This window comes from Pollachius pollachius (assembly GCF_949987615.1).
Source record: "Pollachius pollachius genome assembly, chromosome: 6".
Lineage (NCBI taxonomy): Eukaryota > Metazoa > Chordata > Actinopteri > Gadiformes > Gadidae > Pollachius > Pollachius pollachius.
In genome coordinates, this window is record NC_136939.1 from 22,942,320 (window position 1) to 22,957,065 (window position 14,746).

At 45.6% G+C, this 14,746-nt stretch overlaps 1 protein-coding gene across 2 annotated transcripts; it reads left to right on the forward strand.

Moving 5' to 3' along the window:
- Nucleotides 1–3,719: 3,719 nt before the first annotated feature.
- pom121 (POM121 transmembrane nucleoporin) lies at nucleotides 3,720–14,429 on the forward strand. 2 transcript variants are annotated; one of them, XM_079738878.1, is made up of 13 exons: nucleotides 3,720–4,297; nucleotides 5,008–5,223; nucleotides 5,679–5,828; nucleotides 6,040–6,117; nucleotides 6,599–6,767; nucleotides 9,092–9,180; nucleotides 9,255–9,334; nucleotides 9,649–9,770; nucleotides 9,942–10,041; nucleotides 10,173–10,475; nucleotides 10,604–12,133; nucleotides 13,080–13,181; nucleotides 13,411–14,429. In XM_079738878.1, the coding sequence occupies exons 1-13, from the start codon at nucleotides 3,735–3,737 to the stop codon at nucleotides 13,509–13,511; spliced, it is 3,603 nt and encodes a 1,200-aa protein (XP_079595004.1). In that variant the 5' UTR covers nucleotides 3,720–3,734; the 3' UTR covers nucleotides 13,512–14,429. The 2 variants fall into 2 exon arrangements, with proteins under 2 accessions (XP_079595004.1, XP_079595005.1); XM_079738879.1 differs by having other exon boundaries at nucleotides 10,173–10,445.
- The last annotated feature ends 317 nt before the right edge of the window (nucleotides 14,430–14,746 follow it).

Sequence of the window (14,746 nt, forward strand, 5' to 3'; positions counted from 1 at the left end):
TCCTTCTCTTGCAGTGGAATGCTAGAAGCTTGATTGCAAATGGACAAGAACTTAGGAAGTTTATAGAAGAACCAGAAGTCAGACCTGATATTGTTTGCATTCAGGAAACCTGGCTTCGACCTCACCTTGATTTCATTTTACCTGGTTATGAGTCTGTAAGATCTGATAGGATTGGAAGTCAAGGCGGTGGCTGTGCAACATTTGTAAGGGAAGGGAAGGCATTTAGAAGAATGTTGACTATAACAGAAATAGAATGTGTAGTAATTGAAATATGTAAAACAGATGGCAACATGGTAGTAGTTAACTTGCATAATCCTTGCAGAGCGCTATGCCCAGAAATATTAGATTGTATAATAAAGAAGCAAGGAAGTAGAAGAGAAATATTGTGTGTTGATTTTAATGCTCATAATAACTTTTGGGGAAGTAAACATACTGATGGCAATGGAGAAGCAGTGAAAGAACTAATGAGACAGTTTGCCTAAATAATGGAAATGTTCATACTAATACAATGTCCTGTTTAGACCTTACGCTAGTATCTAGTAATATTGCAACATCTGCTGAATGGAGTATTAAAAGTAGCTCAAGTATTGGAGGCGACCATTTCCCAATAAAATGTGCATTAGATGTGGAGCTAGATATACAAAAAAGACCAAGTCATAAAAAATGATGGTTTGAATTAAGCTGATTGGAAAAAAATTAAAGAAACATGTTGTAAAGTAGCAGAATCAGTTTCAATGGAGGGAAATATTGAGGAAAATACATCTGCAATCATATACCTAATGATTAATGCAGCAGTAAAAAGCATACCATTCAAGTTGGTGGGGGGGGAAAAGGAAAAGCGTTCCATGGTGGAATGATGAACGTACAGAAGCAATTAAAGGACGAAATAGTGCACTGAGTACACTACCTCATAGTCTTAATCAAGTGAATACAATAAATGATCAGAGGAAAAAGGCTATAGCACGAAAAGTAATTAAGAATAGTAAATGGAAAGCATGGAGGGATTATTGTTCTACCACAGGGAGGGAAGTTAAAATAGGAGGTGTTTGGAAGATGCTTAAAAAAATGAGTGGTAGAAAAGTATTTTCTAAAATATCTGTGTTGGAGGATGGTGAATAATGGCAATAACAGATAAAGAAAAAGCAGACTTATTAGGAAAGGCATTTGCTAGTGTGCATAGGTGTGTCCATTTAGACGATAAACACAAGTAAAGGAAAAAGGACATTTTAAAGGAAAATAGGGATGTGTATATAAAGAAAGATAGTGAGGAAAGTGCAGTGGATGCTGAGATTACCATGAAAGAATTGGTTATAGTACTAGATGGAGCTAAGAATACTGCTACTGGAGATGACAAATTAAGTTACATAATGTTAAAGGACTGCCAATAATAGCACTTAAATTAATTTTGCACATATTTAATAAAAATATGGGATGAAGGGAAAATGCCAAAAAGTTGGAAAAGTGCATTAATATTGCCATTTAATAAACCTGGAAACGATGCAAACAATGAAGGTAATTATAGACCTATTGCCCTAACTTCCCATCTCTGTAAATGGATGGAGAAAATTCTAGTTAGGAGACTAAATTACTTTCTTGAAAAAGGAGGACTTTTTGCTCCATACCAAAATGGTTTTAGGAAGGGGCGGTCAACTATGCATGGTGTAGTTAAAGTTAGCAATGAGATGGAGAAAACTTTTAAAATGAAGGAGCTAATGATTACAGTATTATTTGATATTGAAAAGGCTTATGATTTCATGTGGAGGGAGGAGTTATTAATTAAACTGAACAAGATGGGGATTAGAGGAAGATTTTATAACTGGGTCTTAGATTTTTTATCAGAACGAAGATTTAAAATAAAAGTAGGATCGGAAGCATCTGATGAACTTAAAATTGAAAATGGAATTCCACAAGGGAGCGCTATTAGTCCAGTTTTATTTAATATGACGATAAACGATATCTTTATGAATTTGGATAGAAGAATTGGGTCGGCTTTGCACGCGGATGATGGGGCAACCTGGACAAGGGGAAGAGACACTACAATAGTGATGAAGAAAATTAAGCAAGCAGTCAGAAATGTAGAAGATTGGTCATACAACTGGGGTTTTAAGCTTTCTTTAAGTAAATCATGTTTTATGACAATAACAAATAAGAAAATGATAGATGCACAGAATATAAAACTTGGAAAAAGCATGGAAAAAGTTGAAAATTTCAAAATCTTGGGATTTGGCTAGACCAAAAGGGCACATGGAGAACACATGGTGGAAACTATAGAACTAAAAGGCAAAAAAGTTATTGATTTAATGAGGGCAGTAGCTGGGAAAGAATGGGGAGCAGTCAAACAGTCTATATATATATATATATATATATATATGTCTTTAATGTTGGCAGCAATATGCATGGTGTATGGTGTAGCAGCTAAAATGCACTTAAATAAAATAGATAGAGCAATAAACAAAGCAATGAGGATTTGTGCTGGGTTAATGAGGTCATCCCCCATTAAAGCACTTCATATAGAATCAGGAAAAGTACCAATAGAACTTAAAAGAGACAAAATGTTACTTGAATAATGGAGCAGACTACAGGGATGTGGATATGAAAACCCTGTCAAAAATGTCATACAGGAATGTTGGGAATATGGAACGTATCAAAGTAACGGATTTGGATGGGTAACCAAAGCAAAATCAGACGAATATAGGGTAAGTAATTTAAAAGTGACTTCTACTCCAATAAGTAATGTTTCAATTTGGTTATTTCCTGACATAGAGATAGATTTAAACTTAATAGAATTGCGGAAAGAGTGGGAAGAGGATGAGAAAGCGTACAAGGCAAGTAGGCTTAAGTATATTAAAAACAATCACTTCGGGTATTTAGATATCTATACAGATGGCTCCAAAGAGGAAAACTCAAAAGTAGGAATAGGTGTATACATCCCATCAATGCAGATAAATATTGGGAAAAGGTTACCAAATCAAATGTCAGTTTATTCAGCAGAGACGATGGCAATGGTTTTTGGGGAACAGTGGGTGGAGGAAGTGAGACCCGATAGAGCATTGCTATGTGTAGACTCATTAGCAGCCCTCCAAAGTATTAAGAGTTGGAACCAGCAGACAGGATCTCCTTTTAGAAATTCAACTAAGTTTATATAGACTACACAGAACAGGAATTTCTGTTATATTTTGCTGGGTTCCTGCCCATGTATTAATCGAAGGAAATGAGGGAGCAGACAAAACTGCCAAAACAGCAACAAAAATGAACAATTAAATAGATATGCCGTATGGAAAAGATAGAAGTTAAAGCAATTAAAAAAAGAAGTAATTAAAAAGTGGCAGGAAAGATGGGCCTGAGAAACCACCGGAAGAAATTATTATAATATACAAAAAAATGTGTGCCCATGGTGAAAAAAGGGAAAAATAGAAGATAGGAATCAGTGCTCACAAGAATGAGAGCCTGGGTGGCATACTGGGAACAGCAGGAGAGGGTGTATCACTTACACAGAAGGCAACCCCCCCCACCCTTATTTACCCACTTATTTATCTATTTATTTACCTCATTTTTTTTCAAGACCATAGAAAATACAAACGCTATTGTTACATACTCCTGTACATTTGGTGGCGGTATGCACCAAAAAAGCTATGGATACAACCCGCCAATAAACAAAAAAGAAGTAGAAGAAGAAGAAACTGATCATGTGACGCATTATTGGATATGAAGTACTCCGGCGGCGCGTTGCCGCCATGGCTCAAAGAGAGAAGCGGTTATTATCACTCATCTCTGTAGGGTTCTTTGGTCTAGTTGGAGCTGTTTTGGGGCTCTATTTTATCCCAGCCTTTCTTTATTTCACTTTAATCATCGGGTTTTGCTGTGTTGTTTTTTACCCCCACAAAGGAACATCGGTTTATACTAAATTGGGCCTAAATCCACGGCGTGGCCTGCGTGTCCCGCCTGTGCTGCGGCGCTGGTTCGCCGGGAGGACAGGTGGCGGCGGGTTACTGTCCACACCGGGGCGGTTTAGAAGTCGCCACAATCAGGTGGACGGAAAGTATTCAGACGTGTACACCAGCCAGAGGCAAACCGAGACGAATCTCTATCGCAGAGACGCGTTAACAAGCGAAACCTTTTTATTCAGTCCCCGGGATATACTCATGGGAAGTTACATCGCGAAAGAGGGCCATGCCGAGAGGCCGAGAGCCGGTTCAAGTTACGGAGCTAACCCCCATCCAAGAGAGCTTCTCCGGGAGAGGCTGTCTCGACCGAACCATGCGGTCCACACGCCGAACAGGAGGCTGTCCTTCTCCCGGTAGGTTACCCGCAGAACAGAAGGCTGCCTTTACCCGGTAGGTCGGTGGGTACCGGGCTGAAGGCTGTCCCTCACCCGGTAGGTCGGTGGGCACCGGGCTGAAGAGCGGGGATGGGAGCAGCTACATTAAATTGGTTTATTTGAGCCTATTCCCTTCGGTCTGGGTTATAATGCGTCATTGGATTAATGTACTGACCAAACACATGAATGGTACATTTTGCCGAAAGATATTCATGTAAATGCAACGATATTTACAATTAGTTAAGGATGGATCAAGTTAACTGCAAAAGCAGACAACTGGAATAGGAAATAAGATGTTGCCTTCTGATTTGTTCTAACAAATATCCACCAATGGGTTATTAGAGAGAGGATAAGTAATCTAAATAAGATGCATGCACACTAAAGATGCATTGAATGCATCCTTTGTCCGCACTGAAAGTCTTAAGTCTAGCCCATATATCTCTGTTAAATAAATCGATAATGGCGCCGCTTGCACACTCACTCAAAGTTTTTTGATTGACATGTCAAAGAATGTATTATACTTGTATTATGTTGCTGTCTATGGCAACCGCAAATTAGAAATGCAAAGTCATGTGCGCGTAGAACCAGCAACATCACGATATGTGTGTGTGTGTGTGTGTGTGTGTGTGTGTGTGTGTGTGTGAGAATCAGAAGACATCTCATAACCTTTGATCTCTGTTGATCCAAAGGGACACCGTTGGATCAACAGGCAGGTTTGTCATCACCCCTCAGCGTCACTACCCCCTTCTGCAGTCTGGCACAGCGCCGTTGGGTGTGCTGCCCCCAGCCCACTGGGACAGCTTCAGGAGGAAGAACATCCTCAGCCCTCGCAACGCCACCATGCTCCACAGCCCAGTCACCATCAAGATCGCCCGTCCGGACCCAAGCAACCACAGACCGCCAACGTAATTCACAACTTTCCCGTGTGTCTGCCTGATGTCATCGCATTAAAGTGATAGGTCTGAGCCCAACTTGCATCTGCTTCCCCTCACATGCTTTCAACGCTATAGTCAATGACTGGTAGCGTCGTATCCCAGTGAACAGATCTTGCCAGTTTCCACACTAGTTGGTTCTCCGTTTTCTTTGTGGCTATGAATCATTAGTCTAGATGTGCGGGACATTTTCAACCTTCTAGATTTTTTTAAATGTTTTTAATATGCAATGCCCTAAAAGTAGCTCCATCAGTGTAATTAAATTATCCCCTTGCACTTATTGGCTACAATGATTTCAAGTTAACCTACTTACCATTTCATTGCTGCATTGAAGTAGTAACATGGCTGAGTTGACCAATTCAAGCAGTAGTTGTCGTTGTTTATGGCACAGTTGACCAGTGTTGTCTTGGATCCTGTGTGCTCTGTAGGTTAGACTACCCAGGCTCTCCGGGCTTTGGCTGTCCCCCTGAACCCTGCTGCACCGAGGGGGTGATGAAGGTGCTCAAGGAGAGTCGCAAGAGAGATGTAGTGGAGGACGGTGATGGGAGCTTCCCGGCAGACCAACACAGCAAAAGAAGGTATTTACATTTCTGTTTTTCAGGTTGCTGTTATTCTATATTGTTAATATATAAAGTTGACTGACGTACAACAGATTTCATGCGGATCCTCAAAATATGTTTAGTATATCTGGTGTTTCTCATGGTGTTTCTGCTTTCAATGATTTGCCCATTATACATTTCAGTTTAGTACCCTTTATATTTGTATGATTTTTTTTTTCATTTTTCTAAGGCGCAATGACAGCGGTGAAAGTACACATTCTGCATTCGAGCCCCTTCTACCCAATGGAACGACACAGCTGGTGCCAAAGTAAGCGGCAGTACATAATCGGATTACGTTTTGTGGTAAAGGTTGCGGTTTCTCTGTTAGCTAAAAAGGCTGAACGGTCTGCATCTGCATCACTATCCGATCTGCTTGACGTTGTTCAGTGGTTTATATTTCTATCCTGTATGGGTTTATCAGGGATGTTTAATAAGACTGGTCTTTACAGTGAAAAGCCGGGGCAGAAAAAAACGTTCACCTCCTTGAGAACTTTGTGATTGGCCCACACAGTTTGACAGGTGTCATACATCAGCGCTTTCAACGTTGTGCATGCTTGTGCTATTAATGCTGCTGCATTCTTCACACATAAGGTGGAGCCAGAACTTTACCGCAAATGTTACGCCTGATGCAGGAAACCGCATTTGCCGGCATTATCGATTCCTGCTCCCAATTGCAAATGAACCTTAACGGTGCGCTCAATGTGTTCAATTGGCAAACTTCCCTTAAATATCCTTCCTCCGTTCCCCAGGCCAGGCACCCTGAAACGTGGCACAAACTCTGCGGAGGACGCTGCTGTGAAGAGGTCTCGCACGTCCTCAAACAGCTCCGGGAGCGCGGCCCCAGCCCCCGGCGGCACCCCCGGGTCCACACGCAACCCCATCAACAGCTCCTACAGCTCCTCGCGCGGACTGCCCAAGGTACGGACCGCCCGCCTAATGGATCTCAAACACGGCCAAGTTCTGCAGGGTTTGCCCGTGTTGCATTGACCGCCACAAATTGCTTTTGTATAAATGTTGTACTATTTAAAATGGGTAAAATCGAATCACAATGTAGCGCTGCTTGCTCATTTGCTCCATCACTCCATGGCCCGGCCTCAGTCTCTCTGCATGGCCCGGCCTCAGTCTCTCTGCATGGCCCGGCCTCAGTCTCTCTGCATGGCCCGGCCTCAGTCTCTCTGCATGGCCCGGCCTCAGTCTCTCTGCATGGCCCGGCCTCAGTCTCTCTCCATGGCCCGGCCTCAGTCTCTCTCCATGGCCCGGCCTCAGTCTCTCTGCATGGCCCGGCCTCAGTCTCTCTGCATGGCCCGGCCTCAGTCTCTCTCCATGGCCCGGCCTCAGGCCCTCTGCATGGCCCGGCCTCAGTCTCTCTGCATGGCCCGGCCTCAGTCTCTCTGCATGGCCCGGCCTCAGTCCCTCCCTCCTCACAAACATGTGGACCAAGTCCCCTCTGTGAGTGGCACCTCCTCTCTGTGCACGCTCAAAAGTTAAACATGATCATACAGGGAGGAAGGATGGTGGTTGGTTCTTCCCGCAGAGAAGGCTGCTGGCCAAAGTCATAAATATAACCAATCCAGAGTTCACAAATGTTAAGTATTAAGGAGGCAAGAAATACCCCAACACTCAAATCTAATAAATCTAAATCCGAGTACTCACGCTTTTAATGTTTTGCTCTCCAGAGAAAGGATGAGATAGTTCCATCAATGTACACCTACCCAGAGTTAGTTTAGCCTGTGTTTCAATGAGCGTTACATTCACAGTATTGGTGGGGGGGGGGGAAATCAATTCTGTTAAGCATCGCAATCTTTTCTCCTTTTCAGAGAATAAGTACTAAGGCCATGTGTCCTGAATCTTCAAGGGAAAAATTTTTGCACTTAAGTTAATGTGTTGAAGATATTGTTGTAAATGTTACATTTTGAAGTGAGTCGAGCAGTCAAATGTTCCTCAATGTTTGTGTTGACAAACAGAATAATGCTGTTCTGTTTGTATGGTACGCCGGTACGTGCAAGTCGTAAGTTGCAAATCTCCCAGCTTTCTTGCGGCATTTAACTGAGGTAAGCGGTTAAACTGGTCGGTCCCGCTCGCTATTCTGATAGTAGAGCGAGTTCAGTGAGGCCGACCGTACTACACGTCGACAAAATGCCTGCGCCGTAAAGAGATTTATTTTTTGTACTTCTACCACGATGGCCATTTTAATGTCGCTTTTAAATGCTCTTACACACTTGATTACATTGCTACTTTATTCCGGTCACCAATTTATGCATTGCACGGTCTAGCTGTCCGTGCAATACAAAGTAAAGTTGTGTTGTTCGTTTTCGAGCTAGTTTGCTAAAGAGGCTAATGTAGCTAACAATAACAATGACTAGCCAATGAGAAACAGGAAAGCTACTACGACCAATAGGGGACGTGCCTCTGCGAATGCCGCAAGAAAGCTGGGAGATTTACAACTAACAACTAACCCTACAAATGGATATCTCCATAATATGGGTTACATGAGTCGCAATATATCTCGGAATCGAATTGCAATACTTGCTATATCGCAAGAAACGCAATAATGTTGAATCGTGGCCCAAATCTCGCAATCCTATCAAATCATATAATTTTTGCCAATTCACACCGTACTCTACTGGCCTTGCAGATTGCACCATCTTTTCACTGTTATAGAGCTAGCAGGCTGCACTGAACGGCAATTTAAATCAATTGAAAAAAAAATAAACATGACATTTTCAGATTAATTGCATATTAGTAAGGCTATTGACTAGGGGCAGGGTACTTGGTTATTTGCCTATTGTGTAGAGATATTGACCAAATGATGGCTCTTGAGACGGGACCTCTTCTGGCCGACTGTCCTTGGTCCGCTACCACCACAAATATAATATAATCTGTGAGAAATGCTGCATGTCTTTAAAAGTCTACCCAGAATGGCAGTTGATCCACTAAACGCGCACCTCCAAAGTGGGGAGTATGTTTTTAAGGTGGCCATGAAGGGAATGGTCAACAGAAATACACATTTGATTATTACTTATAAATTATATCGGGACAACTCCCGAATTGTTATATTATTCACTGGAAATTGTGTACCAAGTCGTTGCAATTTGTTTGTTTTTCATCTACCATACAGGGTTTAATGTTAAAACATAAATTTGTGAATGTCAACCATTAATATCATTTATTTCGTTAGTTGGTTGCACTGACCATGCAAAAAATGAATCTAAGTAAACCTCTTGGTCTGTTTTTTTGTGTAGTGGAAGAGGACTTTGGAAGAAGGCTCCCCTCTCTCTAGTCCTGGTTCTTCTCGCCCACAGACTCCTGAAAGAGCCACCAAGAAGCCCAGGTATGCTGCTCTTTGTGTGATTGAGTGATCTGGATGACTAGCGAGGCCGTGTTCTTACCCCTGTTCTCTATCAGGGAAGAGGTGGTCGAGTGCACCAGCTCCGTGTCCATGGTAACACCCGACAGAACGGCGACCAGCAATGCAGCCACTGCCTGTAAGTCCTTCAAACCCGCTGGTCCAGCATCATTGCGTTTTTATTATGACCGCATTGTTAACCTTGTCTAAACTTAATATCCCCTAAGGCTACACATCATTGGCAACCTTTTAGGCATTTCTTTCTGTAAATCAGATGTTTAACTCAACCATTTGAAAGTGAAAAACTCTAAAACTTTTTCTTTAAATGTTTGGTCATATGTTCAAGGAAAGAAGTCAGGCAACAACTAGATTGTGAAATGTAGGCAGTACGACTGAATGTCCCCTTTGCATGTACATCTTTATAAAATAACTGAGGACTGTTTGTTTCTGTAGCTAAACAAACCCCTGTAGCCGTGGTGGGGGTCCGCATGTCGTCTGAATCCACCAGCAGTGGTGGGAAGCGCAAACGGAAGATCCAACTGGTGTCAAGCCATCGGGAGGACCAGATCTATCTGGTTAGAGGCACTTCATAATAACTCTGACTTTGTTCTTTAACTTCGATGGTGCAGGCGTGTCATACCTTATGCATGTAATGGAAACTTTCCATACCGGCAATTCATGTTGCGCATGTACTACAGTCCGTTTAGAGTCAGAGAGCCAATGTTGACCGTCCTGTTCGCCCTCAGCCGCCACCTCCAGAACTGGGCTACACGGTCACTGGAAAAGACCTGGACCTGGAGAAGAAAGATGCTCTGAGCAAGATTCAGAAGTCCCTGGAGGAACCAGGTGAGGGGTCCAACACTGCACCAAGCCCCCCCCCCCCCCCCCCCCCCGACTCCTTACTGACCCGGACGGGTAAAGGTCAGGTGCATTCCCGCCGTCGTCCCGGTTTGACTCGATGTTCGGTCTCTCCGCAGCCCTGGCGGCACCAGCCGCTACCCCAGCCTTGCTGCCCCCCGCTCAGACCACCACCTTCAGCTCCACCACCACACTGAGCAGCCTGCTGGCCTCGCCGCTGTCTACGGCTACCCCCACCCCCGTCAGCAGGGGGGCGCCGGCCCCCGTCATCAACCTGGACCCACCACCGACCCAGGGCACACAAGCGCCTGCCCCGGCCTCCAGCCCCCTGCTAGAGGCTCTGAAGACCAAGAGCCTCCCCCCCTCTGGTGCAGCGCTCACAGGCACCAGCGGTACAACCAGCACACCACCGAGCTGTGGTGGTCAGGCACCCCTCACTGTTTGGCACAATGTCCCAGTTTGCAGCGTCTTTTAAATACAATTTAGATGGATTCTTTTCTTGGGTGATATCTGTCTAATTTGTCCATTTTTTGTCTGTGCTCATCTTTAGTGTCATCGTCCGGAGGGGCTTTTCCCCAGGGGCCTCCCCCCTCCCTGACCCCCTCCCAGCTCTCCCTGCCCAGCTCCGGGGCCCTGGGGCAGCCCGCCAGCAGCGGGGCCCCCTCGGCCTTCACCCAGGTGCTGAATCAGGCCAGTAAGCCTGTAGCCAGCACAGCTGTTACGTCAGGGACCAGCCTGTTTGGAATGGCCAGCCCGCTGTCCACATCCACCACCACGCCTACGTCGGCCCCCCCAGCCTACACGCTCCCCGCGGCCTCCACCACAGGATCCGTCGGCAGCTCTAACCCTCTCCTGGCGTCCGGCTTCAAGCCCATCTTCATGGCCACGCCCCAGCCTTCCACCGCCCCGCCTTCAGCCCAGGAGACCAAACCCACTGTGCCCACCTTCAAACCCCTCTTCGGGAGCGCGGCGCCCAGCGCTGCCTTTTGTGTGAGTCCCTCCGTCACCATGGCCACCACCTCTGCTCCTGGCGCCAACCCGACCGCTGGTTTCGGGGGCTTGAACGTCACCGCATCATCGATGTTCCCCGGCTTGCCGGGCACAGCATCCACGGTGGCCACCAGCGCCCTGCCCTCCACTACCACCCAGCCAGCCGTCGCACCTATGTTTGGAGGCTGGGGGGCGTCCTCCTCCACAACGAGCACCACCGCCACCTCCACGCTGGTCTCCAACACAGGCTTTCAGTTCGGAGCTGCTGCTGCTGCTGCTGCTGCTCCGGCCACCACTGCAGCCGCATCGGCTCTGCCCACCGCCCCCAAAACTAACAGCAGCTTCACATTTGGCTCCATAGCCGCCGTGCCCATCAGCACTCAGGCCGTAACCACTCAGGCCGCCCCCCAGAACTTGTTTGGCTTCGGCCAGACGGCCCCCGCTCCCAACCAGCCCGCCGCCTCCTTTGGTGGCTTTGCTTTAGCCAACCCGTCCGCCGCCGCCGCCGCCGCCGCCGCCGCCGCCGGCACCACCGCCGCCCACAGCGCCCCCACCACCCAGTCCACCTTCACCTTCACCAAGTCTGCGTTCAACGCCGCCCCGGCCCCGGCGGCGTTCCCCGGTCTGACCGCAGCCGCCCCTAAACCGTTTGGCTTTGGGACCGCCGCCGCCGTGGCGCCGCCCATCGCGGCGCCTGCTGCTCCGCCGGCCCCCTTCTCCTTCGGTGCTGGCGCCACCAGCACCACCGCCTCTACTTTTGGGACGCCTGCTAAGCCCGCCTTTGGCGCTGGCTCCACCGGTTTCCCCTTTGGCGGCACAGCCGCACCTGCGGCGGCGGCGGCGGCGGCGACAGCGGCGCCCACCTTCGGCATCACCACTCAGACTCCGAGCGCCCCCACGGCCGCCTTCACGTTCACCCGAGGCCCCCCCCAGCAGACCGCCACACTGCCCGCCCAGCCCGCGCCGGGCGGGTTCAACTTCGGCGCGGCCATGCCCAGCACGCCGTTCGGAGCGCCGGCCTCCAGTAACGCTGCGCCACAGATGGCAGGCTTCAACTTTGGGGCGGCCGCAACTGACAAGCCTGCTTTTGGTAATACAATTTATTGATTTAGTTTGCTAATGAATAGCCGATCAATTGACATCGTAAACGGCTCTCTAGTTAATGCCTCGAGAAAGACGCAGATTGGAAAAAGTACTGTAATGATAATAGTAGGGATGGGCGTGATAAATCAACAATCGACTAATTTATCATTTAAGAATTTCGTAGATGACGTAATTTTTTCATAGATAAATCTAATGCAAAAAGATATTTTCACATGGTGTCTTTTTACAATTACAATCCGTTGTGTTGTTCAGCAGAGAAGTAGTCCGCCAAAGACGTTGATGTTGCTTAGCAACCAGACACGCTGGGGTTGATAAGTTACCGGACTACTAAGTTACCGGAGTGATAAGAAAGACGTGAATCAGTCAAAGAATCCACTTTCCTTAACAGCGGTCGAGTTTAGTGTGCGTAACAGTACAGACGGACCAATTGCGAACTACTGCAACTGCTGATGCCATCTCTCTAAGTTAAAAAGTAGCCGCACCCACCCCAAACCAATCGGAATAAGTAAATGCATTGATTATAGGGGATTACATCACCTCTTCTATTCCGATCAGAGAATTGTATTCCATATACTGTATATATGGCATTTACAAAGTGGTAAGCGTTCGTCTCTCGTGTATTCTGATTGAGGTGTATATATGATCATTTTCTACTCCGACTGAGATGTTCTTCCACTTCTAATCGGACCAGAAGTGTCCATGTAAACGTGGGAGAACTCACGATAATTTTACATGCATTATGATTATAGCATATAAATAGTTAATTTTAATATAAAAATATTAATCGAAAATTGATCGTTAATTCTCCCGACGGTCGACCAAGACAATTTAATCGAATGGCCATCCCTCGATAATAGCTGCAGGAACAGCTTTCATCATGACTTGGGATTGTATTTGTCTGCGTGTGCTTAAGTCTCTCCGTCTGTCTCTAGGTACCCCTATCTTTGGCCAAAGTGCTGCTGCGGGTCCGACCCCCTTCGGTAGCCCCGCTACTCCCATTCAAAGCTTTAATTCTGCCCCCCCCAGTCAGTTTGGTAAGTAGTAAATATAAAATAATAGTAAATATGTATATAATACACACTGAATCACAGAAATCTGCTGGCTTCTAAAAACTAGTTCATGCTGGGCTGACCTTTTCTAGTCGAATGTGAGAAGCTATACCAACTTGCATTTTACTCTGGGTCTGCTCCGTAGCACGATATGCAATCCAAAGCTCTGCCATTGTCTTTGTGCTTTGGGGCTCAACTTGTTTTCTCCAAACAGGGTCGCCTGCAACCCCTTCCTTCTCAATTGGAGCCGGCTCTAAACCATCTGGCGCTCGCCAAAGGCTGCAGGCCCGGAGGCAGCACACACGGAAGAAGTAGGACTCCACGCTTCCCCGATGGATGTTACCCAGCTAGGTCACCATTACCCCCATCTACCCCAGGGCGGACTCTATAGATTATGTCCTTCCACTCTTCTTTTTTTTTTTGTATGTTTCTTTTTTAGCAGGGCAGGGCTGGCATACTGTTTTGTAGCGAGGGTGCAGAACGAATGCCAGCAGATGCTGTTTGGACTGATGTTACGCATAGGGTAACAGGACTAAAACGATGGATGCATCCTACAATGTATTATACTTGAACAGAAATTACTTAGATTTACTTTGGAATTGCTTGATTTTATTAAGGGGGTTCCGTTTTACTTTTTCTAATATTTTGTTCTCTCTACAAGAAGTTCAGACATTGGATCTGTGGACTGGCTGAAGCTATTATTTTTCTATTTGACGGGCTAGCAGAACAGGCTAGCAGGTCCAAGCACATGTAGTCATTCGGTATCACTGCATTGCAACATGTGTATAACGGTGTATATTTTTTGTTGTTAGAAGCATTCCTCACTGTATTTTTCCATAGTCCACATGGAAGCATTGTTAACATCGACACATTGAATAAAATGGGTGCTTTATTTGAAGTCCATTAAGAAACCAAAGCCAATCAACGCCCAAGCTGAAAATGGAACCTTGAGGCAGACTATTAACTCCTTGTGTAAACATGAAGCAGACTACCTCTTAATATCCACTCCTTACCATGCGCAGATCGCCAGTGAGATGAGAGCTGCCGTATTTTGTAACTTTTATAAAACCTGACAAAATCAACCTTCAAAGTGTTTTGCAATTATTTTTGAAGGAAAGGTAGCTGTTTTTAATAGTTTGTCTTAAGTTTGATGCTGTTGTGTGTGGTTCTTCCTGTCCTGCACCCTACACCTCTTTATGGTCTGATGCATGTTCTTCACATTAAAGACTTGTATATCATGTAACAATTACGTAAAAAGCAAACATCTCTCGTTCAACGTTGAGCTATGAATAGTTGGTCTCATTTTACATTAAGTTATCCAATTGGAATTATGCATAAAACATCCAATGCTTAATGGGAGTCATTCCTCCATAAGTTCCAGCAGAATGGTAACACTTCTAGCAACCATATGTTCGTTAATTCTGTACACAATCTAATATTGCCCATGATAGGCTACATCAAATCCTCTTTCTCTGTAGATACTTGATCTGAAGTAAAATCTGTTTGCATATAGCCACAATATACTTTCCCAAATTTCCCTAAACGTTGCA